Source organism: Primulina tabacum, chromosome 8 (genome assembly GCF_025594145.1).
Source record: "Primulina tabacum isolate GXHZ01 chromosome 8, ASM2559414v2, whole genome shotgun sequence".
In the NCBI taxonomy this organism is placed as follows: domain Eukaryota; kingdom Viridiplantae; phylum Streptophyta; class Magnoliopsida; order Lamiales; family Gesneriaceae; genus Primulina; species Primulina tabacum.
The window spans coordinates 1,900,331-1,925,332 of NC_134557.1; the positions used below are offsets into that span (position 1 = coordinate 1,900,331).

Genomic DNA, 25,002 nt, shown 5'->3' on the forward strand with positions numbered 1-25,002 from the left:
GAGATTCGTCTCACAAATACAACCCGTGAGACCATCTCACACAAGTTTTTGTCTTTTTTTTTTTTCAACTCAAAGAATTAAAATTTTACTACAGATAATAAAAAGTTGAAAAACATACCTTTGAAGTTTGTTTTCTTGAATATCTCTGCAACCTTTGTTGTGTCTCAGCTCATTAATTCTCAGGTATATATATAATGCAGTTTGATTAATTAAACTGATATTTTCCTTCTTGTCTATGTGTGTGCCATTGTGATTTTATAGTGAACCTCATCCCACGCGATTACGACAAGTGGTCGTTGATGGCTCGTCCGATTTCTGGGATATATATGATTTTATTTTTATCGATATTGTTTACGTATAGATTGCATGTGAATGGGATTTTAATTATTATAATTAGTTGTTAATTGTAAAAGATTTATTAATTAAATGTTTACGAAGACTACGTACGTACGCAACGTTGCTTTCAGAAAACATTATGAATATATTTTGTTAATGATATCATAAGTAAAGGTTATTAATTAGTGACTCTAGAAATTAAATATTTTTTAGTTTCCATCTAATATATAATTAGAGAATATTACTCAAAGGTCGAATGCACATGAAGACAAAATTAGCTCGATAAATTCAATGATTCGTGACTAATTTAATAAATTTGTTTTGTATCACAATATCATATCGTACGTACTCGAATTAAATAATAAGCCTTATATTTTCATTTTCACTTTTTGTAATTTTAGTATCAACTCTTTCTATATATAAATATATTATATAACAATTTTTTTAAGTTGCGTGAATCGAATCCGTAACTTGTTATCAGTCGAACCGATTGAACCGACCGATCAGGCCGCTTTGAAAATACTGGTTCTAAGAATAAAAATAGAAAGATGTTAATTATGAAACTTAATTGATTTATATTTATAAATATATATAATATTTAAATAACTTGATTTATATAATTTTATTTCAAGCTTTAGTTTTTTTTTTTTTTAAGAAAAATCGTCACCCCTATCTTTTTGCTGTATTCAGATAAACTGTCGAATATCATATAAATCATATCAATCAAATAAATCACTAAAAAAGCATTATGTGAGGAGTTTCAATCAAGAAAATATTGTTAAATGAAATCAAACTCATGTTTATTTGTCTTCGTATTTACATAATTCACCAACTATCCTTTTGTTAAATCAATTAGCAGTATAAGCACGAAATGAAAATTTATCATGTCCAAAACCAATCCATTTTCTCGGATTTCATCTTTCAATTGACCCGGAACTAATGGTGTTAAGATTGGAACCTCGAATTTGGGGTTATGACCTTGTGCTTAATGCAAAATGTTTTTTTTTTTTTTTTTTGTGAAATTTAAAAACTACATACTACAATTTTAAAGAAAAAAATTGCAAAGTGTAATTCTGTATCTACGAGATAGAGTTTATATTTAAAAAAAAAAAGTAAAATAAAAAAATTAAAAAAAATTAATGAAAAAATTAAAATGTTTTCGCGTGTATAGGTTGACGTCCCTACTGATCATCCATTATTGGAATTTGGAACAGATCTCGCTTTGTGTCCCTGTTCCATAAAGACAATGATGAAGATTAAGTATTGTTTGACAAAAATTAAGATGTAAAAAATATCAATTCAAGGTGAAAATAATGTTACTGCATGGATCAGATTATAAATTTTCTCGTTTTCATTATATAAAAAAAATATTTTACATTTATATTTTATTATCCTGTGCATCAATGAAGATTAAGTTTTTTTTTTTTTTTATATATTTTGCTTAGACTTATTTACATTTTATATTTATTGTCCTGTGCATCAACGAAGATTAAGTTGATATGACATAATTGTCTCCTAACAAAATACTTTTTTTTACAATTTAATAATATCATGATTTCACAAAATAAATATTAATTTAAGCTTTAACGATGACATACATAAGATGGAATTATAATTAAGACTAATCATTTACCAATAATACATAATTAAGACTAATCATTTACCAATAATACACATCCCGATTTAAAATGTAGATTGCTAAAAATTGGACCAATGCCAGCTCAAAAAATATATACAGATTGGAATTGTGTATAATTAGAAGGTGACACCAATTTGCATCTTTAATATACCTTACCTATGTTTTGACATTTCAAGAATGTGATTTATTTATGTAGGGTGGGCGAGTTTATTGTCTACATATATTTAGATTCTTTCTTTATTTTTTTTTCAATTTCCCATTTCAAAATATACATATTTTTTAGAGCACCTTATTCCGAGTTTTGAGTCGCATGTGACTGACATAATATTAAAATTATAGTCGATAACTTGTAGCTCATCTGACATCAAGATCATTTTTTTTAACGAAATCTTATGTTCGAGATACAATTATCACATTATCTTATCCCAACTAAAAAAAAAATATGTTAAGAAACTTATTCGATTTCTGTAATATGGAAAATATATTTAATTTGGATGGATAAAACTCATATTTCAAATGTATAAGTATATAATTCGATTTTCTTCACGCACGTGGAGGCTGAAACTAGAGATGTCAAAAATGGCTATCGGGATGGCCTGATCTGGTTTTTTAACTCAATCCACATATTAAGCTGATGACAGACTTAATAAATTTTATGTGTAATAGACGAGTTGATAAATTATAAATTCGATATATCTATTTTATATGGTGGACAAACTAATCCGATATAACCAACTCATTTCAACAAATTTAGTTGTGACGTACTGTGCTTAAGCACTCGCAAAAGGCCAACAAGTTATAAACATTCCATATCAACATTTCTTATTCAAAAGTAGAGATGCTATTAAGGTGCATCGGTGGAAGGAACTAATTAGGATAAAGCTTTTGCCCACCCTATCCTACAATTATATATTTGGTATGTGATTTACATTTCGAGAGTTCCCATGATTTTTATTTTAATTTATTTAATATTAAACATGAATTTAGTGAAATAAGATAGATATTAAGTTAAATCTGTGGAGTCTGTTATTACTATTTAATAGAAATTTGTTTACTCGTCGTTGATATATTATTATTAAGAGTAGGTCTCTTTTGAGACGATCTCACGAATCTTTATCTGTGAGACGGATCAACTCTACCGATATTCACAATAAAAAATAATACTCTTAGCATAAAAAGTAATATTTTTTCATGAATAACACAAATAAAAGATCCATTTCACAAAATACGACCCGTGAGACCGCCTCACACAAGTTTTTACCTATTATTAATGCCATTTTTATTTTTTCATTATTATCTTATTATTTGTAATAGTTTTAGTTTATTATTAAAATTTTTACATAAAAAATAAAAAAATAATTATAGAAGGACAAGGAAACGTGAATACGTACAGAAAGAAAGTAAATACATAAGCCGTAAGGCAATAGATGAGGAAAGAATTAAAAATTTTAACGTATAAATAATCAAATTACATTGTCAAGGAAGCACAATGTACATAACAAATACGATACTGGGATAAACTTGGAAAGAATTAGAGTTGTGCTATCGCAACACCACAACAGTTTTTATAGTGTGAATAATAATAATAATAATAATAATAATAATAATAATATATTATTATAGCAATCTTCATTAAAGAGATTAAACGACCAACAATGGGTAGAGGTGGGTGCGTGGGAGTCCAGACACCAAACAGAACACGCAAACAAGATATCTCGTACCTATGTACGAGGGTACGAGACGATGGAGTATATATTACACTAAGTACACAGCATATTTGATGCCTGTTTCAAGAGAGAACAAACGTTAAAGGAAAGGTGCTCAACGGATGACCAAGTTTCGATCTGTAAGTCGAGTAAATTTCGACATGCTATTATTATATTATTCGAAAAGGTTCTAGTTTACTCTTTACTTCGTCAACAGAATAATATCGCCTCCCAAACCTAGGAGATTTCCAGAGAAACAGAATGCATAACAAAAAAGCAAACAAGATAGAAAAATATTTCAGTTCTAAAGAAAATTTCGTATGTCCAACGATTTTGCATCGGGCACTTCCTCATCCTTGAATTCTTCCCTGTAAGAGTTTGGTGTCAAAAAAAAGGTTTGGGCGAACAAAAGTAAAAACTAAATTTCCAGAAGCTTGACATGCAATTTGCAAATAAATAACTCTCTAAATCTTCATAAAGAGAAAAGAATTTGAATTAGAGGATACCGCTTCTTTTGAGTTTCCATGGCCTCAATAGCGTCCTTCTTCAGTTCTTCCAGCTGAGCTTTAGCAAGTTTCTGTTCCAACTGTTCCTCGTATTTGGGTAACTCTTCTTTACGGATGCCAAGCCTTCGTTATCGACGTTCATGAGTAAAATCATTATATCATGCACGTAAGACTAGAAAGTTGTACTATACTTGCTGCCGGCCAAACACAGTGCCAGATCTTAAACAACAAAGGCCAACCAAACATTCCAGACCATCGTCCCTCAGATTTTCTGTAACTTTCATATTTACATATTTGAAGAATTTTGAATTTTAATTCTTACACTTACTTTTGGTTGATCTTATCAAATTCTGCCGCAAGGAGGGCCATTCCCTTCTTGTCATTTCTCATAAGGGGCTTCTTCAGTTCTTTCTCAACTTTGTCCAGTGCATCCATCATCATAGCTTCTGCACCCAGTTCATCAACAAGGCCACGCCTGCAAAAGATTATTATAAAATGAACAACAAACGAAAGTAGACCTGATTATGGCTCCTTTCCAAACATAAAATAAAACCAGAACCACATTAAAAAAACCGGAACCCAAATTGATATGTTACATCTCAGTTCCAGTAACAGGAAATAGAAACTCAAACTGAAACAGGAGTCACGTGGAACCTAAAAGTCCTCGAGTTTTAACGTGAGGAATATACCTCAACTTAATTCATCTTATTTAAACTACCTGATTTCTATAAATTAAAATAGAAAATGAAATATTCTTAGTTTTTGAAATATAATTAGTGAATAATTAAATTTAATTAGTTTCGCAACCTTAGGAGATGCAACACTATTTTTTCTCGACCGCTAAAATTCAAATAACAAAATTCGGTAGAATAGGTTCAGATATAGCCAAATCAGATTTAGAATCTTCGAGGATTAGAGCCGAAGCATGTTCAAGTGGTTTGGTTAAAAATAGTAAGTTTTGGGATTGTCATCAAGATTAGATGAAAGAGTGTGGTTATAATTCGTACGAAGGGTTCTAAAGAACAGCAAAAATCATATTAAGCTGTCACGTCAAAATTTCGTTTAGAAAATTCAGACATCAACAACGAATAGCTATATTTTTCGGCAACAAGCTTAATATAATCACATGACTTCAGCCTAGGAAATCTAAAATTTGGGTATTTTGTTCATTTCCGGGAGATAAACATGGACCACAGAAAAGAAAAAAAAAAAAGACAAACGTCAAACAGAAAAATAAACTCCATGAAGAAAATATAATCAAAGGTTTAATGCAAGAACATACTTGACTCTTATGTCCTTCAATGCCAGCAAATAGGATCGAGCATCAGGGATACATTGTGTCCCGTGTTTCAATGGTGTATTTGATCCTCTGTGACTCAGAAAAAAGATCAGCCCTGCAGGATAAATCACACCAGAGAACAAATGAAGACTAGGAATAAATCAAACATCATCAGGATGCCCAACAAATTTTTACTAGAGGATAGAACAAGGAGTATTTTACAAACACAAGAGAAATGCCATATATAGAGAATAGATTTATACATGGTAACCAGATATTTGTTTCTATAACGTTTTAATCTTGTAATACTTCATCGAACAATTAGCGAAAAATAATTTCAATAGAATGGTGAAAATAACTCGGGTCTACAATAAGAATATACCCAAGGATAGAAGGTAAACTACGACCCAACCCTCGGTCACCATGGAAAGAAAAATCAATTATTGTAATTAAGTTTTTATGTTGAACAGTATGGTTTATTTGTATGAGTCAGACAAGAGGGAAGGAGATTTAAAAATGGCATTACAGTCAAGATTCGATAAAATAACAGTAACATCATCTTACTTTTCCCTAACAGTCTTCATAACCTTGGCATAATCAGCCACTGCAGCTGGATCATCAGGATCTATAGTAATCTTCTCTTTTCGAAGAATCCCTATGGCTGTATCGAATTTCTTCTTAACCTCAAGAAAAATGCCCTTCAACATTTCTTCATAAAAATGTGCGACAGTAAGCAGCTCATAGTTTAAATTTAAAAACATCAAAAAGCTTTAACATTCTGAGTCAGAAAACCTTAAATATCACATTCACTAAAATATACTTATTGAAAAACAATTCATCTCAGACAACAATTAAAAGAAAAAAACTTGAAAACCTACCACGACCAACCAACAAAGCAAAGTTTTCAAGAAGCACGAGGAAACATACATCTATGCTGCTATTAATGTAACACCTGAAGTTAAGAAATGATGCTCGGAAACCAGCAACAAAAATATACCCTCAGATAATACTAAAAACAAAATCAAGAGAAAATTTTGCTAAATGCATTCATGATTGAACAGACAACACTCCGTATCAGCACCACTGATAACTAACTCATTTTTCCGTAACAAATCTTCGTTCAGAACATCCAAATTCACTCCATGCTGATCTCTGCTGTCTCTTTCCCTTCCACCAGCCCCTTCCACCAGCGGTATTGATGCAACTACTTATTTAAGTTTTCATTAAACAAATGGAGTGTGAATTCCAAAGTAATTATCTTCTGTATGATTGAATATCAAACATGGTTCGTATCAAACATTGAATTCTCTACCAAATAATACAAAAAGTGAAATTAACTGAAATATACATGTTTTCAGCAGGATAATATTGTATGAAATGAAACCTAGACACTGTAAAATAAATTAAAGAGACAAAGGGAATCAAAACGCTGCACCAGAATTTGAACATCCCTTATCCAATCACCACTCGAAGCCCAAATTCAGTCCCCTACTTGTTTTGCATGACATTAGACAATTTGTATGAAATGAAACCTAGACACTGTATGATAAAATTAAAGAGACAAGGGGAATCCAAAAGCTGCACAAGATTTTTGAACATCCCTCATCCAATCACCACTAGAAGCCCAAATTCAGTCCCCTACTAGTTTTGAATGACATCAGACAATACAGATCACGGTTAATATGAGAAACTCAAAAGAGAAGAACGATGGAGTTAAAATTGCTGAGCTATTTTTTTAGCAGAGAACTTCAAAATGCAACTTATTCGATTTCCTCAGCCTCTTTCCTACAAAAATTATGAAAATTTTGATACACATTTATTCAATGTCACAGACTAAATTTTAAACACAATTACTGACAAGAAAAATCAACGATTCCACAAGGAAAAACCTAACATCAACAGTAATAACAGTGGAAAAAATAGATTTAGAACTCACCATCACCCTTTAATGCGGGGGGATTCGAGCCAGCTCCTTTCGCAAGGCCACGAGCAGGAATAGCATACTCCGATCGTACAAGAAAACTTTGTCCACTATACACCTGGGAAAAAAATTAAAAATCCAATTCACACATATCTGTAATACAGCAATAATCAAAAGCAAACGCAATAATTTAATGAAATTTTTGCTCATTATATAAATAGATCTATGAATTCAGAAAAAAACAATAAAAACGAAACCTGGCGAATAGATCTGAAGAGGAGGCGAGTGGAGAAAGCCATTTCGGGTTGGAAAGAGCAAATGCCCGAGTTTCAGTCTTTGGGGTTTTCCACTGACCTAGTTAAATTTCTTCGTCCTATGATTTCATGGAAAGGGAGGAACGAAAATAAAAATACAGAATTGTTTTTTTAAAAAAAAAAAAAAAAAACTGAAAAACTGTCGTCGTATCAATGTGCAACGCCTGCTCTTTATGGGCCACGGATGTCCGGGCTTTATATATATGTGTGTTCTTGTTGATTAGCAGATATGGTGCAAGCGGTCCGGTCCAGTCCGGGCCGGGCAATATCGTTACGATCAAATTCAAACAGTTCGTTGCTTATATTTTTTTAAGATTTAATCACGAATCATTAATTTAATTCATTTTATAATATTTTAACAATATTGGAAATAATTCTAAGTCCTGATTTCGACATAATAATGATATTAAATGTTGAAAATCATTTGAAAAGTATCTAAACTCTCGACGTATACTGCCTATTGCCACAGTGCTTGTCACACTTAGTATTATTTTGTTGTAAAAGTCATGTATTCTTCAACGAATTATATAAATTAGTAGGAATGAGAAGAATACATAGAAATAAGAGGTCAGAAGAAAAAGCAAACTTGATTTTCTGGAATTATCGAGTAAATGTGGAACCTTTATAAATAGAAGTTGAATTATTTAATGGGCAGAAACACTTGTTGGGCCCTGTGAAACCGGTACCATTTTCGTTGAATAACACTGGAAAACTTCAAATATATAATATAAAATTGCATTGTAAAAGCAATAAATTTTTGACAGCGTAAAATCGTTTCTATATCATATAATATTGATAAATTTGACACAAAAGAGGACATTAACCCCCGAATTTATGTATATATCCAACAAGCACATTTGGATAAATTTTGAGTTCCAACTTAACGACAAGCTATGACGACTATAATAAGATAGTATTTGGATAATAAAAAAATTATATTCGAGTTTAAATTGGGTTAGATAATTTCAAATATATCTCCAACCAAATCAGAAGCTATTGAGAAGACACAAATTGTTCGTATTCCTATGCTTGCAATCCACATCCCCATAGAAGAATGTCCAATGCATTTAAAATTTCCCAGCAATCAATGTAGATTTAAAAGATGATAAGATCGTGGCATACAAACAAGGAACTCAGCTAAGATATCAACTTCGCAAGTGAAAGCTCAACTCCACAACATTTAGGGACAAGGAAACATAAGATGTTCAAACCTTGAAAGAAGAGTGTGAAAACAAGATTACAATCAGTTTGAATCGGATTAAAATGAGCATGATTAGTGGTTCTAATGAAAAGGGACGTCACAAACTTCAAAGAAATGTACATGTCTAATAGAAATAATAGCTATGAAGTGTCAGCCTCAGGGAAAAGACTTACATAAGGACAAAATTAACGATGAGTTCATCAAGTGGTATATCTGCATCAGCAGGCACAACCACCACGTTGCTCTGTCTCAGAAACAGCTTCTGTTATGCCATGAAAGTATCTGTGTGTAGAAAATTTAAAAGGCAAAAAGGGAGCAACGTTGCTTAGATGAACTTGTAGAAGTTAGGTAAATTAAATGTAAGAGAACAACAAATTATTTAGAGAGACAGGGATGGGATAATTAAACAAATCTCAGGTAAATTGAAAATATAGGAAAACATCTGGTAGTTCTTGTTCAAAATTAGCCAATGTCATATCGGGTTACTTAAAACCCGATATCTTTGCATTACTTAGGGTCAGGTCTCGTGCAGAAATATTCCACCCGAATAACTTGTTTGGGTTACCTGAAGTTTGGAGAGGAAGAAATGTTCATACAAAATCCTTGGAGCAACGAGCAATCTAAAACCCCACTCATACGTAGATGGAAGGACACAGATCTATATCTAAACAAATTCCACAAATCTCGGAACCCCACATGCATTAATCAAATACACAATTTCCACATCTTAAAACCCTACAACATCCTCTCACATTGAAATTCTGCAAAGCTTCAATGGAGATAGTAAAATTCTTAAACAATGGCTCAACAGAATCAGGCTAGCCCAAAGCTCAATCGAAACAGGGTATGAACAAAGCTTTGGAACTTTTTTTTGTCAGCCTTAGATGGATCTTTCAATGTATTGTCACTTGCCATTTTTCACCACAGGAAATAATCACCATAGGGAACAAACATACCATAAATATGTTACTTGGATTTGACACTCATTTTAATGATACCATGTTATTATCACGACATCAACCACGGAGAAAAGTCGCTCGCACTCCTACGGCTCATAATAAATAGCTATCAAGCATGTTAGTAGTTTGTTGTTCTACAATATTGTACGTAAGTTTTTTGCCTTGGTAAAAAGTAGACATTAATAGTTACAATTAACTACTGGAAAAATTAATAACACAAAATAATGATATCTTGATTTTTCTCTCACTGATAGTTGTGGTAGTTTCTGCCATTTATGAATACCTTCTATTGCTACGAAATAAATGATGCACTGGTTGAAACCAACCAAACAAACGTAAGGAAACTAAGTTTTTCTTCTCCCTCAGTTTATATTGACGAGTTAATACATCTACATGAGCTAAAAGTAGCAGGAGGAAAACAATGTCTACAAAAAATTGGTGGAGATAATCTGATTCACGGTTGGATCGAATTTGGTGTTGGAAGCAGAATCCCACTTTAAATGGTTTGGATCTAGATCCGAAATGGATTTACTAAGATCCCATTAAAATTATACATCTGACTACCATTTAAAAATTTGACAGCATACAAAAATAAAAATACATAGATAAAACCAATATATTGCCACCAAAAACAACACCCCAACACATACCGTGCACTACCATGGATTTCATAAGCACTTGGATTTTTTTTCCTGGTGAACAAGGGTCTCATTTTTATTTGGGCAGCAAAGAATGTTAAATATGAGTAATTTTAGACGAATGGAACACATTCCAAAAATGAATTAAATTTTTGTCAGACATTTTGGTCAATGCTAATCAATTATACATCGGTTTGATAAGGATAAAATTAAACCCGAAAATTGATTGCCAGTGCTCTACACATGTATATATAGAAAATAGAGTGAGGTGATTCAGCGTTCAAATGTGATGACAAATAGAGTATTTAAGTTTCACTTACTTGTCCTGATCCTTCTCAATCGCTAGCGCAGTTTTTGCAATACTCGAGAATGCGGTATCGACATCGTAATCCTCCTTAGCTGATGTCTCAAAGTAAGGTATGTTACCTTTTGATGCACACCATTCCTTGACTTTCTTCTCTGAAACCTGTATTTAACCAAATTAGAGCCAATAAACAATAATAATGGAATTTTAGAAGCACAACTGAACTTACCATGGAATAGACTGAAATCTAACCTTTAAACATATTTCTTTTATATTTATGACCTTCTTAAAACTAAAAATATATATATAAGAAAGGTTGTTTTTTTCAAAAAATAGAACACACTTCGAGGGAGAGCCGATCTCCAAATTTTCCCCAACTTACCACTCTGCTATTACCACCATCTATATCAATCTTGTTTCCGAGTAATATAAATGGAAATGTCCTTGGGTTAGCCGGATTAGCCTGCACCATAAACCCAAATTTATTAATTCACTACAAACTAATGTCCATTTTTCTCACTTTGCGACATCACAATCAACGAGAATACATAGGTACACGAGTAATACTGAAAACGTATTGAAATTGGGAGTTATATAGAGGTAAGACAAAGAAGCCACCAACCTGCTTAAGAAATTCTTCATACCAATTGTCCAGCGTATCAAAGGACCTCATCACGTTCACATCATACACAAGAACACAACAATCGGCCCCTCTATAAAACGCAACTCCGAGACTTTGAAATCTCTCCTGGCCAGCAGTGTCCCAAATCTGCCAACCCAAATCCACTTACATTCCTTGAAAGCAAACACGAATTTCGACATTTAAAATTTTCAACAAAAACCTTCGAACACAATACCCAGACACTAATATGAAACCCACTTGCAGAGTGACGGGTCGATCGTCTATCTGAAGTTCCTTGGTGACAAAATCAGCCCCAATTGTCGCTTTGTACTGCTGACTGAATTTCTTGTGCACGTATCTATTTTAATCAGTCAAAGAATTATCATGATACAACAACACGCACAAACAATAGGTATAAACACTGTAGAAACCGAAATCATCCAACTTCCAATCTTGTACACATAAGTTACGTACAAAAACTGCAAATAAACATACGAAGACGAAACTATCCAGATCAAAGAGTAAACGAAACAAAACACACTAAGATACTGGTTCATCAACGAGGTTTTGCCTACCCTGGACAAGATAAACAAAATTAGGAAAAATAATAAAAGAACAAAAACCTAAAAACCATAATATCAAAAAAATATGTGTGCGTGTGCGCAAAATGGCATCAAAAAATAAGGAAAAAATACCCGCTGTCCCCGAGGACGATGACTTTGAGCAACGTGCGCCTACGCATGGACATTTTCTTGATTAAGGCGAGTTTTCCTAATTTATGTTTTCCCTAAAATGGATTTTTGAAAGAAAAAAGAAGTGAGAATTGTGAAGAAGGGAAAGAGCATGGAGAAAGGGGCGCCAATTTAGATCTCTCTCGGAATTTTTCATTTTAATATTCCAACGACAGTCGGATAAAATTCATAAATTTTTTTATCTAACATTCGTCAATGGTTATTTATTATCAATTTTATAACAATTCTCGTACGATTTCACGGAACTGAATTTATGATATCAGGTTAACACGTCCACCGTAAAAATAATATTTTTTATGAACTATCATAGATTTGTCTCACAAAATTCACTCGTAAGACGGTTTCAGTGTTTGTGCAATTTTAATTGTTATTTTTATCCACCCTTTAATTTTTTAAAAATCTATAAAATAGTTACTTAATTTTTTATACAATTTCTAATTTTTTTTAAAAAAAATATGCAAACCATTAATATGAAAATAACACAAATTAGATAGTTATGGTAACTGTGTTATATTATGTAATAAAAGAAAAACAGCTTACTACGATCAAAAATACCCTTCTATTCTTAATTAAAAGAATTAATTTATTTATATTACAAATCTTACACCATTTTGGTGCAGTTCTAGAGATGATCTTAGGAAACCTCAATAACAAATATTAATATATATATATACTCTGTTTGAAAAATCATATCGTAAAAGTATAAAGGTCTGTCTTTAACTTAAATTTAGCATGCAGAATAAACAACTTCAATTCAAGGATTTTACATTTCTAATATCCAATTTAATAACACGAGGCTTTAATTGAAACTGAGTTTTTTTCTCAATCAAACAAAATTGAAACTCTTTCATCCGGAGAAGATTGGGGCCAAAGAGAAATGTCTTTGATTCACATAGAGTATGACAGATATGATTGAATAAATAGTACGTATGAAAATACAGTACTAGATTTAACCCCCAAAAAAATTGGGGTATATGTTATATTTAACGAGACCAATAGGTTCTTCGACCAACTGTTTTGAAGCAAACACCATATTTTTAGACACGACTTGGTGCAGAGAACAAGATATTGATTAATTACTCGTCATTACTTCATTCAATGTTTGACTCAAATTCTACAAATGATGAGCGACATACATCATTATTTTTTCTAAATATATTGATTTATTATCTTTATACTACGTATGATTAATCATCTCTTCTATAAACCAATCGATGCTTCAGGTCTAATGATTTGGGGTGAGTGTGGTTGTCCGTAATCATCAGCGAATGATCTTAATGGCTCGGGCGACAAGCATTGAAAATGTTATCACCGCACATGTGACGGAGAAATAACTGACCATGAAGGAATTTCGATCGTCAAAAATTGTCGCGGAAGCATTCATATCGTGTACGTTTTACTTCTGTATGCAGTCTTCGAGTTTCCAGGTCAAATATTATAGGAGACAAACTAAGTAAGTACTACAAATATTTTTGTTCTTTATTTATAAGCTCATTTGCAAACCGCGACTCTTGGTTGCATGTATTTATTTTTTTTAAATGTTAGGGGCGACCCTCGGGTACTGGTCAAAGTGGTGCCGCCGCACATGGCTCTTTTCTTTTAAGTGAGGGTATGTTTTAGTTGGGGTAAATATGAGTATTCCTAAGCTGTAAATCATACCGTGTATTCTATCAAGATAAGTAAAAACAAGTGAAATAATGTCTTTTCTTGCAAAGAATGAATTGTTTCTCGAATCCATTTATTACATATATATAATATATTATTAACTATTCTGACGACTATTTTATTTGCATAAAAATGTTTGAAGTTGTTGTATCTTGTTTGAGATCAGTCATGGTCCAAACAAGATCTAATGCATTAGTTATGATTTGGATTGAGAGTAAGTTTATAAAAAAGCTTAATGCTGAAATATTGATCAATGACTTTGTAAATAAAAATGCGAGAATATAGGTTTTTCATGGTTAATAGAAGATCTTTTCTTTTTCTATTGTGTAATGTTATTAATAATTAATAATGTAGAATATAATGTTTTTATTATTATAAATGTCACTGTATGAGTTCAGTTAATAATATATTTATAACGTCGATTTATTAATTTTTTTATATGATTACAAATGGCTCAAATTTTTTTGGCACATGATAAAAACCCTACACATATATTCATATAAATATATAGATATAATATATACACACATATACACACACACATGTGTACACATATTTGAATGGTGAATAATGCTAGTTTGGTTGTAAACGATATAGTACGGGATTGTAAAAGAATCGAACCTGATTCACGAGATTTTTGAGTTGTTTTGATAAATATTTGATTCGTATTTGAACTTGTCGAACTCGAACATTTTTCGAGTCGAATTCGAGTTAAAGTATTTTGTTCGATAGTTTACGAGCAGCTCGCAAGACTTAATATTTTTTAAATATAAAATTATTATATATGAAATATATATACATTTTCCAGGTCTTTTGAGCCTCTATTCTCGAATCTTAATATTTGAGTAGTAGTTCGAATAACTCACAAATAGGTCAAACATTTCGAGTCGATTATGAACTCGAACTTCATTTCGAGACGAACTCGAGAAAAAAATTTAAAATTTTTGAGATTCGAATCGAGCTCAAACTTGAATATATTTAATTCAAATCGAATTCAAATTTTGAATTTTTATTAATATTCAGTTCGATTCAATTCGTTCGTGCCACCTAATATAGATAGAACATCCCAAGCAAAAAAGCCCACTGCAGGCTCAGTGGACTTCACTCACACCAAAATTATATCCCGACTCTCTATGATAAAGCCAAATTTCCAAGAAATTTCAACTACGATATGTATTTTTAAGAATTCTGTTTTCCCAAATCCACCCCCATTTCTCGCCCTTCTCCCCCAACATCGACCGCTAGGTTTTCCCTGTTCACACCGATCAAAAACCCTTTCGATTTTTATTTATTCGTATAATTTTGATACAAAGATTAAAGTGAATATGGATTGTTTTGGGAAAGGGAGTATGTTTCCTCCGGGATTCAGATTCCACCCCACAGATGAAGAGTTGGTGGTTTTCTATCTCAAAGGGAAGATCTGCCGGAAACGATACCGTGATGATGTAATCGGAGAAACCGATGTTTACAAGTGGGACCCCGAGGAGTTGCCGGGTACGATTCTTTTTCTTGATTGCTGAAAATCGTTGACTTGATTTGTCTTCCGGGTCTTTCGATTTTATGATTATTGGGCAGATTACTTGATGATAATCCTAACCGATTGGGGTTTTGCGGTTTTGTTTGTTGACAGATCAAAATGCGATTTTTGTGGTGCTGATTTTTGTTGAAGTCGAGAATATTTAGTTTGAAATTTCTGTTTTGTTGGGAGATAGCTGTAACTGTGTTTCTGTTCTAACAATACGTTTCTCTTGAATGTGATCCGACATTTTAATATAGCCAATAAAAATATGAAATTCGGATGAAATTTCGATGGCAGTAGGGTTAATTTAATGGGTTGAGTTTTTTTTTTAAAAAAAACTAATTGGTGATGTTACTTAACACATTTTGAATGATTTAGTCACAAGTTCTTGATCCTGCATATTTTGTTACACTGAGAAGTCGCTTTGATTATACCTCCCTTTTTAGAAATACGCAGAAGTATGATATGTGGCACCAAGTGCTTAATTCAGTCCGAAATCTCAGTTTCAGTAATTTTTCCACACTTTTATGTGTGGGAGTAGATGTTTTTGAGGGTTGAATTTTAATTCTACGCCCTTTAATTATGTTAGGAATTTTGATTTAGTCATTAATTTTTGTAGCTTGATTTACTGACATTTCATGTATCTGATATACAGGGTTATCAAAGCTGAAAACTGGTGACAGGCTGTGGTTTTTCTTTAGTCCTAGAGATAGGAAATATCCAAATGGAGCGAGGTCGAACCGAGCGACGAGGCATGGTTATTGGAAAGCCACAGGGAAAGACCGTGTTATCATGTATAAATCTCGTTCCGTGGGGATAAAGAAGACTCTGGTCTTCTATGGAGGTCGTGCACCTAGTGGAAAACGGACTGATTGGGTGATGCATGAATATACCATGGACGAAAAGGAGCTGGGAAGATGCGAGAATGTGCAGGATTACTATGCACTATATAAGTTGTACAAGAAAAGTGGACCTGGTCCCAAAAATGGTGAGCAATATGGTGCACCTTTCAGGGAAGAGGACTGGGTTGAAGATGATCTTGATGTTCATTACCAAATTGACGGGGACAACTCGATGAAGCGACCTAGTGACACCGTGCTAGTTGATGATCCAAAAACTGTTAATCGTCAACCCTGTTCACCACTAGATGAGCTTGAGGAAATCTTGAATCAAGTGGCAAATGATTCTGTGCTAGTTCCACCTCATTCAGCTGATTTTGGATTTTCTCTTGATCAGTTTCTTGGTGAGTTGGAAAATCAGAGTTCCTCAGTGGAGCATCCTTCAAAAGATATGGCTTCTCCATTTCTCCAACCATGTACCCAGCAACCTAACGCAAAAGCTAGCTTTGACTTTGCACAGTCTGACATTACTCAATTACTAAATGAGGCGCCTGAGGTCACTTCTCAAAGTCTTAGTGGGCAAGAGCGTTGTTTGACTGAAGAGGACTTTCTTGAGATGAATGATCTGATTGGTTCGGAACCAACTTTGCGAAATCTTGTTGGACCAGTTGATAATCTGGAGAATCTGCCGTTTGACGAGTTTGATTGTTGGGGCGAGATTGACCAGTACCAAGATGCGGCATTGTTCTTTGATGAAATGGGGCATGTTGAGTCTGGTCAGAATTCACAACTACAAGGGAATTATTATGGAAATGTTGCGATGGACCCGGTCTCAAGCTCGTTTTCCAACAACCTCGAGAATGGAACAGTGAATTACCAGTGGACAGATGAGCAAAGATGCGATAATTTCACTACAACAGAAGAAAATCAAATGTTCGTTAGTTCCTCAACATCAGGTACCAAAACTATTGCAAAGTTCGAGAAGCTGCATGTGTATATGTGATTTACTCCAACTTTACAAGATACACTACGTTTGTCATATATATTTACTAATCTCATTGAGCACTTGCTCAGATGGATGGTATGGGAAGACCATGTCATCTTCCAAACGGCAAAAACTCTCGTGCCCAAGTGGAAACGGGGGAGTTTGAGCCCACCTTGAAGAGCTCTTCTTCCAATGTACTAGTATCAAACTGTATGCTAATTTTGTTAGTTTTAAACTTTTAGGTTCGATCCATCAAAATCTGATTCGTAACCATAACCATGGCGATATTATAAACTTTACCACTGGAGCATATCAAAACCAAAACAACAAACAGAATGATGGTACAGACTCTCGGTTCTCGTCAGCTCTGTGGGCTTTTGTGGAGTCCATACCAACTACTCCTGCTTCGGCTTCTGAGAATGCTTTGGTAAATAGAGCTTTTCGAACGAATGTCTAGCTTCAGTAGGATACGTCTAAACACCAGGAACATGAACGTTGCGACAGGTAACACCTCAGCAAGCTCAAGGATTTCTGGCAAATCTATAAATGGTTTTATATGTTTTTCTTTAGTTGGAGTATTGTGTGCCATCTTGTGGATGATGTTTGGAACCTCTGTAAGAGTGTCGGGTTGAGACATTACTGATTAAATAAATAACGTCTGAATAGAAATATTTGCTCCAGCGACTCCCTGGATGTTAACAAAATTACATGTATTTTTTGAGGTTATGGTAATGTATTTTAATGTGCAAGATAAAAATTAAAATATTATTTTGAATAAGGAATCCGAGCTCGTCACCAAATAAAATAAATATGAAACTCTGGGTCCGAATTCGTTTGCCTTTCACCCACGAATTTCGCAAGTATTCTGTATTTTAAAATTTTAAAAATAGTTTCGCTTCTAATTATTGCACAGTACGTGGAAATGTTAGTTGGCAGCCTAAAAATTTCCCATCCGCTGTCTGACAAATTGGACCAAGTCATAAAAAGCCATCCGTTGGTTTGTTACGCAACTAATCATTTTATTATATTTGATGAAAGTTCGAAAATTTATTAATCATCGAAATTTCTATGTAATATAGTGGCAAAAATTTATGTGAAATGATCTCACGATGTTGTATTTTGTGAGACAGATTTCTTATTTGTGTTATCATGAAAAATTATTATTTTTTATGCTAACAATATTATTTTTTATTGTGAATATCGGTAAGGTTGATTCGTTTTACAGATAAAGATTCGTGAGATCTCTCACAAGAGATCTACTCAAAATAAGTATAAGTCGGATAACATCATAAGAGACCTACTCAAAATAAGTATAAGTCGGATAACAACACGATGGATTAAATTATTTTAATCTTTTTTATGCTTAAAAAAGTTAAGTGCGTGCCAATTTCAAATATGATACAGTATATATTTATTCGTTTTAAAAAATAACTTGAAAAACTTATATTTTATTAAATTATATAAATCAATATATATAATTTTGAAACAATGTTGTACTCTATGATCTTATTGGTCTGACTTGAATGTTATATTAATCATGCTTGTGCTATGAAACTAGAATATCATGAAACCATCAGTTTTCACTAATACTGCCTCTTTCATTTTTTAAAGGATCATCTGCTCATGTTTTACATTAAAACTTGTTACAAATATTTAAGAGATTCTTTAATATTCAAAAAAAATTATATGAAGTAAAACATTGAAGAATAACTACTATTAAGTTTAATAGTAAAAATATTTAAAACTTTAATTTTATTTACTTGTTCATATCAGCTGTTGAACAATATTTCATAAATCCACCAAATATACGACACTATTGAAAATATAAATGCATTCAGTAAACAATATATATAAATGGATTCTTCAGCAAGTTTTTGAGTTAAATAAACTTAAATCTAATTCAGAACATAATTATATAAAGATTCCATGGCTATGTAATTTCGCAGCTAGCTTCTCGTGGATCATCAGCACTATATATCATCAACACTTGGGCATATCCGGAGGCGGCGGCAGCATTTTCGCGTTTGGGCCTTTTCCATTTTTAACAATAAATGTCATCCCCATTCCCCAGCTTACATGTCGTTCGAAATGGCAATGCATGAACCAAACTCCTGTGATGAAAATATCATGCAAATTTGATGATGAATGATATATGCATAATGTCGTCGTGTATATGCATATATATGCACAAGTTTGTGTGTGGTTTTTGTGCCGAAAATGTACCTGGATTATCTGCCCGGAATCGTATAGCCGTCCATCCGTTTCTTGGAACCGCAATAGTTTCCATCAATGGAGGATCTACGAGATTATAGTTCAAAGGATCCCTGCTTCTGTTAAAGTTCCCAAAGCCCGATCCAACGACGTAGAAACTGTATCCATGTAAGTGCATTGGATGATCCACGCCTCCGGCTATGTTTGTTCCCTGGAAAACAAGCTCCACAGTAGAATTATACTCCAGAACATTTACGTCGGTTCCATTTTCAGGCGTCCACAGGAGACCAGGGACTGTATCTTCTGTATAATTATACCGAAAAGGCGGATTATCAGGAAAATCAGCCTCATAAACTCCGCCGATATGCTTGTAGTACGCTTGAAGAATGGCTTCTTTCGGCAGTACCAAGGTTATGTTATTGACACTTGCAAGTAACCGGTTGTCACTCGGTCCAGCACACGGGCTTTCAGTTGGACATGGCCGTGTGTTGATTGAAATAGCAAACAGCAATTTATCTGTGATATTTAAAGGGACATCAACAGGGTATCTTTTGTTGGCTAAACTTCTGAGCTGGTTGGTGAATGTGACGGATGCCAGCGTGTCGTTGACTCTGGGGAAAGTTGGAAGAATCAACGAGGAAGGTGGAGTGTAATTCCCGGCGTATTCTATGATTCCTGTGGTGGTTGTGTTGTCAACAAACCCGGCACGGGCATAAACCTTAGCAGCTATGTAATACTGACTCGGGTTTTGATTAGCTTCCAGCAAGAAATCGATGGTTTGCCCCGGGGAGATGGTGATGTAATTGCTGTTTATCGGCTTTGTGTAGCTTCCGTCGGATCCAACCACTGTGAGGTTATGGTTTGCGATCTCGAAGAACATAATGTTGTTCATCACTGCATTAACCATTCGAAACAAATATGTTTTGCCATATTCCACTGTCACCTTGAATGTATCTGCATTTAACATATATTGTGATTATCTAGTAATCAACATGCATTACTATATATATATATATATAACCCTCATAATTAACCTTTCTAAGCTTCTCACTAAAAAATCATTTTGTGCGAGATGACAAACCTTGTCTAGAGCACGGGTATAGGTCACCCGGCTGGCCGTTTATAAGGAAAGCATCGGAAACATTTGGGTCGCCTCCGGTTCGTAGGAATTCCTCCATAACTTGCTGCACATCACTTTTCCACCACTCTCCTATATTCCCCAACATTAAAAACCATTACTAATTACCCATTTCTTTGTCTCCTTTTTGGAATTTATATAACGAGGTTATATTTCTTTGGTATGTACGTTACGTACCTAATATGATGGGAACTTCAGCATGAGGTTTGGGGAATGGATAGTCGTCTCTCTTCTGTGGTAAAACAACGAGAGCACCTAGCACGGTGGCCCTCGACCATTCGCTGTGTGCATGCCACCACAGGGTTCCTTCCTCGTCAGAGAGAACGACCCGTTGCGTAAATTTAGTACCGGGCCTGATGGGGCACTGTGTTACGTATTCGGGCCCGTCTGACCATGGATACCTTGGCAGCTTCACTCCATGCCTGAAACGAACATAAACACAGTTTTAGATATTCCATTGGATTAGATTACTGCAACCATATAACATGTTTGGCAGAGAAAATTCATGTATACCAGTGAATGGTTATATTGTGATCTGCTAGATTATAAACATCGACAATGACCAAATCTCCTTTTCTCGCATAGATAGTTGGCCCCGGAAATTGTCCATTTATCGTGAGGATGGTCTTGTTGCTGCAAAGCCTGGAGTATGAAGTATTCCTCAGCTGTAAAAGAGTTAAAAATGGAAAACAAAATTGTATATCAGTATTAATCTCCGTATTCGTAAAACTTTCACGTGAAGTTGAACGAAATTAAGAATATTTGAGGAAAACTAGAAAATTACAGTCAGAAAGGTTCTTTAATTGGTCGATTTAGATTTAAAATTATCGAACTCCAACGGACTTAATACCAGCAAAATTAAGGCCAAACAATTTCGGAATAAACCAGAAAGTATATTTATGGAAAATATTGTGAAAGTAAATAATTTTTGACAAAAACTTGTCTGAAACGGTCTCACACGGGTCGTATTTTGTGAGACAGATCTCTTATTTGGATCATCCATGAAAAATTATTACTTTTTATGTTAAGAATATTACTTTTTATTGTGAATATCGGTAAGATTGACCCGTCTCACAGATAAAGATTCGTGAGACCATTTCATAAGAGACTTACTCATGATTTTTCAAGTTGAACCCATTTTCGAAGGGAAATTAAATTTTGGTAACATAACTCACACATTTTCTATTTTTGGTCATGTTATCAACTCATGATTTTAGTCTATTAATTTTTTTTTCAACTTTATTCATTTTTCACTAGAGTGCTGACGTTACATCTGTCATGTCAGCAATGTTCGGTGTCACGTCAATATTTTCTGATGCCACTTGACTATTTTCTGATACCACATTAGCATTCCGATGAAAAAGATCAAAATTTGAAAAAAAATGTAAGTTATGTACAAAACTGTGAATTGAGTGATAAAGAGACAAAAAAACGAAAAAAGTGCACTTTATATATCGGACCAACAATGTAGTTTTCCCTATCATTGAAGTATTTATTAAAAGAATTTGATAATTATTAAGAACTAATTATTGATGGAGCTTAAGTTTAAATCATAACTCAACCATAAAACTATCTTCAATGTTTCAGGCAGATATCATAAAATTCGAACTTTGAGCTTGAATTAATACAAAAATATAAACCATCTACATATTCTATTTTTTTGCATCATATGAAATGATATACTAAAAATGTAAACCATATATTATAAATATTATTTGTTTTCACCATACGAAATATTTTTAAAATGAAAAAAAAAAATTACCTCGAACTTATAGCGACGGACTTCGGCATGGCTAGGCAATACGCCACAAAGAAGAATCACACATATAAAAGGAAATATCAAAGCTTTCATCTTAGCTACCAACTTCCAATTTTTTGCTTCCAAAAAAGGGGAAAAAAGAATACTTGTTTTGGCTATGTTTCTTAAATCAATTCTGCTACTTAAGCTAAATTATTTGTATTAAGCTATTGTTATGATTTAATTACATACTTTGGCTAGTATTTATAAACAAGTCCTGGCCTGGTTTGAATAATCTGCACTAACAGTAGATAGACGGCGGCTATAATATTGTCTCTCTTTTATATTTCTTGAAAAATCAAAACCAATGGCTTTCCATTCGTATCAATTTTGTTGGTTTGGACCATCACTGGTACACACTGGAAAACTTTTCCTGTTTTCAAGATTTTTTTCCCCCTAATGTTCATTCATTTGGTTACGGTGTGAAAATGACCACCATTTCTATTTAAAGGCAATTATTTCTTTTAAAAAAAAACCTCGAAGACAATCGATATATGTCGAAACCTCATTAATTAGTGTGTTATTAATTCCTACGGACAAGGACGACTGACTAATGTTTATTATTTTTGAAGACTGATCATATACATATATGATGATTTTGGATAGGAAAATAATAATTAATTTTTTAAAGATTTTTTTTCCTAAAACGAAATTTGAATAAGTTTTATGTTAATTTGGCTGCGGTAGTTACAAATCATTTTTAATTTTTGTAAGATTGAAATCGAAATCGAAGTAAAAACGCATAAAATTACTCTAATTTTAAGCTCTTTTAAAATTCCATATATATAATCATATATATATCATTTTTAATTTTTGTAAGATTTAATACTGTTAAGTAAGGTTGAGAGCTCAACAAACAATGGGAAAAAAATCTTTATAAAAGTTTAGAAAATTGTTTGAAAATTTTTAAATGCACATTAACGCACTGATAGAGTCATTAAAATAATTAGAACATGCATTAGGTATGAATAGAACTACCGAATAATTATTTTAGTAATCAAGTAAAATAATAACATTATATATATGTTGGGACATCGTATTCTCGCACTCAAGACGCAGCGGAAGTTTAAAATTTTTGTTCTTGGACGTCGTGTATTTAGAAACATTCATAGGGCGTTTAAAATTAGTATCCTTGCATTCTTAACGCTTGGACTCCTAACTATTCCGGTTTTTACGTGGAGATAGTTCTTCTTGTAAATCCCTACGAATGGCTCTCCTCTTTGATCATCTAATAAGGTCCACGATCGAAGACTGTTTTCCTCGTTTGGTTTGCACTAGAAAATCCAAACAATTTATGCGTTGAGACTGTAGCATCCGAATTTCTAAAATCCGGAGATGGTGCGGCGACGGACGGTGGCGGCGGAAGAACACGGTGGACAAATTTTTTTCTCAAAATTCTCAAGGTGGCCGAGCCCTTGATTAAAGGGAAAGAGGAAGCTTTGATGTGTTTTGTGTGCAATTCTTCATCATCAAATAATGAGCCCTAATGGTGTATATTTAGAGTGAGACTCCTAATCTAATTAGGAGTATATCTCCCACAAGTACTCTAATAATTTCATTATATTTAAACTCACATATAATTAATATATAATATTTTTATTAACCTTTAATAATACATGATATAATAATATCATATACACATATTTTATATCACCATATAAAATATATACATGTATATGTATATTGAATTAAATAATTGTTATTTAATTTATAAACTAACTACTTGGTTAATTTAATTCTAGACTCATGTAGAATATTTATGGGAATTTGTGCATGTTATTAGTCACCTACTACTAGCACAATCATTTAATTAGTAAGTTCCAAATTCACTAAAAAATGATTTCGAACTCATTATAACATCAATCGACGATCCGAGAGCGTCGATGTACCAATGATACAAATCTTGTTCATATAATGAAAATTGAAAATTTCGAAGATCAAACTTTTCACTTATCAAATTTAGAACTTTAACATATATTGTATCTTATGGAATCAACTCATAAACTTCTTTATTCTGTTTGATCTCCATCAAACTATATTCGCCAAATTCCAAACCCTTGAAATTTGATTATCTCAACGGAAACACATAATTCGATAGTTGTATGATCCTCAATGTTTCAGGGATACAGCTAGCCGTGGGTTCACATCTCCATGTTATTCAAAATAACATTTATTTTTATTCGGGCTTACCCTAGTTAACCCAATTCTTTTCATCAACAACTTGATCAAGAATGTCAGATCTCATTTCTGATTGCACCCATCAGATCATGATAAAAGCGTCTAGTAGCATCATCCCATGATCCCCCAGGTATCACTGATAATGACTGCAAGAACATTATTCATGGTTAGCATACAGTACGGTCCCTTCAACACATATAACCCGATTGAATCTGCAACCATTGGTATATCGAGAGTCGTATATGAATTCGATAACGATGTGATTTATCTTTGAGTACTAATAGTGGCATGATATGTGTAACTAGGAAAACACATTTCCCTAGAGCACATTTCTTGTTCTGTCCAAAGACTCATTGCACTATTAACTCATCAGATCACATAGGACATCTTCACCCCTAGGCGAAAGGTGAATCCCCGACTACAATGCATTTGCTCCTACATATTTCGAAACTACACCTAACCTCGTCACCTGATTATCCTCAATGGAGTCGG

At 33.3% G+C, this 25,002-nt stretch overlaps 3 protein-coding genes and 1 pseudogene across 6 annotated transcripts; 1 reads left to right on the forward strand and 3 right to left on the reverse strand.

The window, feature by feature from the left end:
* Positions 1-3,820: 3,820 nt before the first annotated feature.
* LOC142552808 (putative ATP synthase 24 kDa subunit, mitochondrial) lies at positions 3,821-7,827 on the reverse strand. Its single transcript, XM_075662648.1, is given in 8 exon segments — positions 3,821-4,049; positions 4,188-4,310; positions 4,516-4,662; positions 5,470-5,528; positions 5,530-5,581; positions 6,031-6,175; positions 7,403-7,505; positions 7,645-7,827. Coding segments are annotated over 8 exon segments (735 nt in total). The 5' UTR covers positions 7,687-7,827; the 3' UTR covers positions 3,821-3,985.
* Positions 7,828-8,492: 665 nt separating this feature from the next.
* On the reverse strand, positions 8,493-12,320 carry LOC142552809 (ras-related protein Rab7-like). 4 transcript variants are annotated; one of them, XM_075662649.1, is made up of 7 exons: positions 12,121-12,310; positions 11,900-12,001; positions 11,684-11,783; positions 11,426-11,572; positions 11,186-11,266; positions 10,820-10,965; positions 8,576-9,184 (listed from the first exon to the last, which is right to left on the reverse strand). In XM_075662649.1, exons 1-7 carry the CDS (start codon positions 12,171-12,173, stop codon positions 9,121-9,123), a joined length of 693 nt encoding a protein of 230 aa, XP_075518764.1. In that variant the 5' UTR covers positions 12,174-12,310; the 3' UTR covers positions 8,576-9,120. The 4 variants fall into 4 exon arrangements, with proteins under 4 accessions (XP_075518766.1, XP_075518764.1, XP_075518767.1 ...); XM_075662650.1 differs by having other exon boundaries at positions 8,580-9,184; positions 11,975-12,001; positions 12,121-12,306; XM_075662651.1 differs by lacking the exon at positions 11,186-11,266 and having other exon boundaries at positions 8,493-9,184; positions 12,121-12,320.
* Positions 12,321-14,932: 2,612 nt separating this feature from the next.
* Positions 14,933-17,859, forward strand: LOC142552811 (NAC domain-containing protein 17-like; annotated as a pseudogene).
* Positions 17,860-18,920: 1,061 nt separating this feature from the next.
* LOC142552813 (laccase-14-like) lies at positions 18,921-22,490 on the reverse strand. Its single transcript, XM_075662654.1, has 6 exons — positions 22,297-22,490; positions 21,048-21,199; positions 20,712-20,956; positions 20,478-20,606; positions 19,409-20,350; positions 18,921-19,296 (listed from the first exon to the last, which is right to left on the reverse strand). Exons 1-6 carry the CDS (start codon positions 22,384-22,386, stop codon positions 19,166-19,168), a joined length of 1,689 nt encoding a protein of 562 aa, XP_075518769.1. The 5' UTR covers positions 22,387-22,490; the 3' UTR covers positions 18,921-19,165.
* Positions 22,491-25,002: the final 2,512 nt, after the last annotated feature.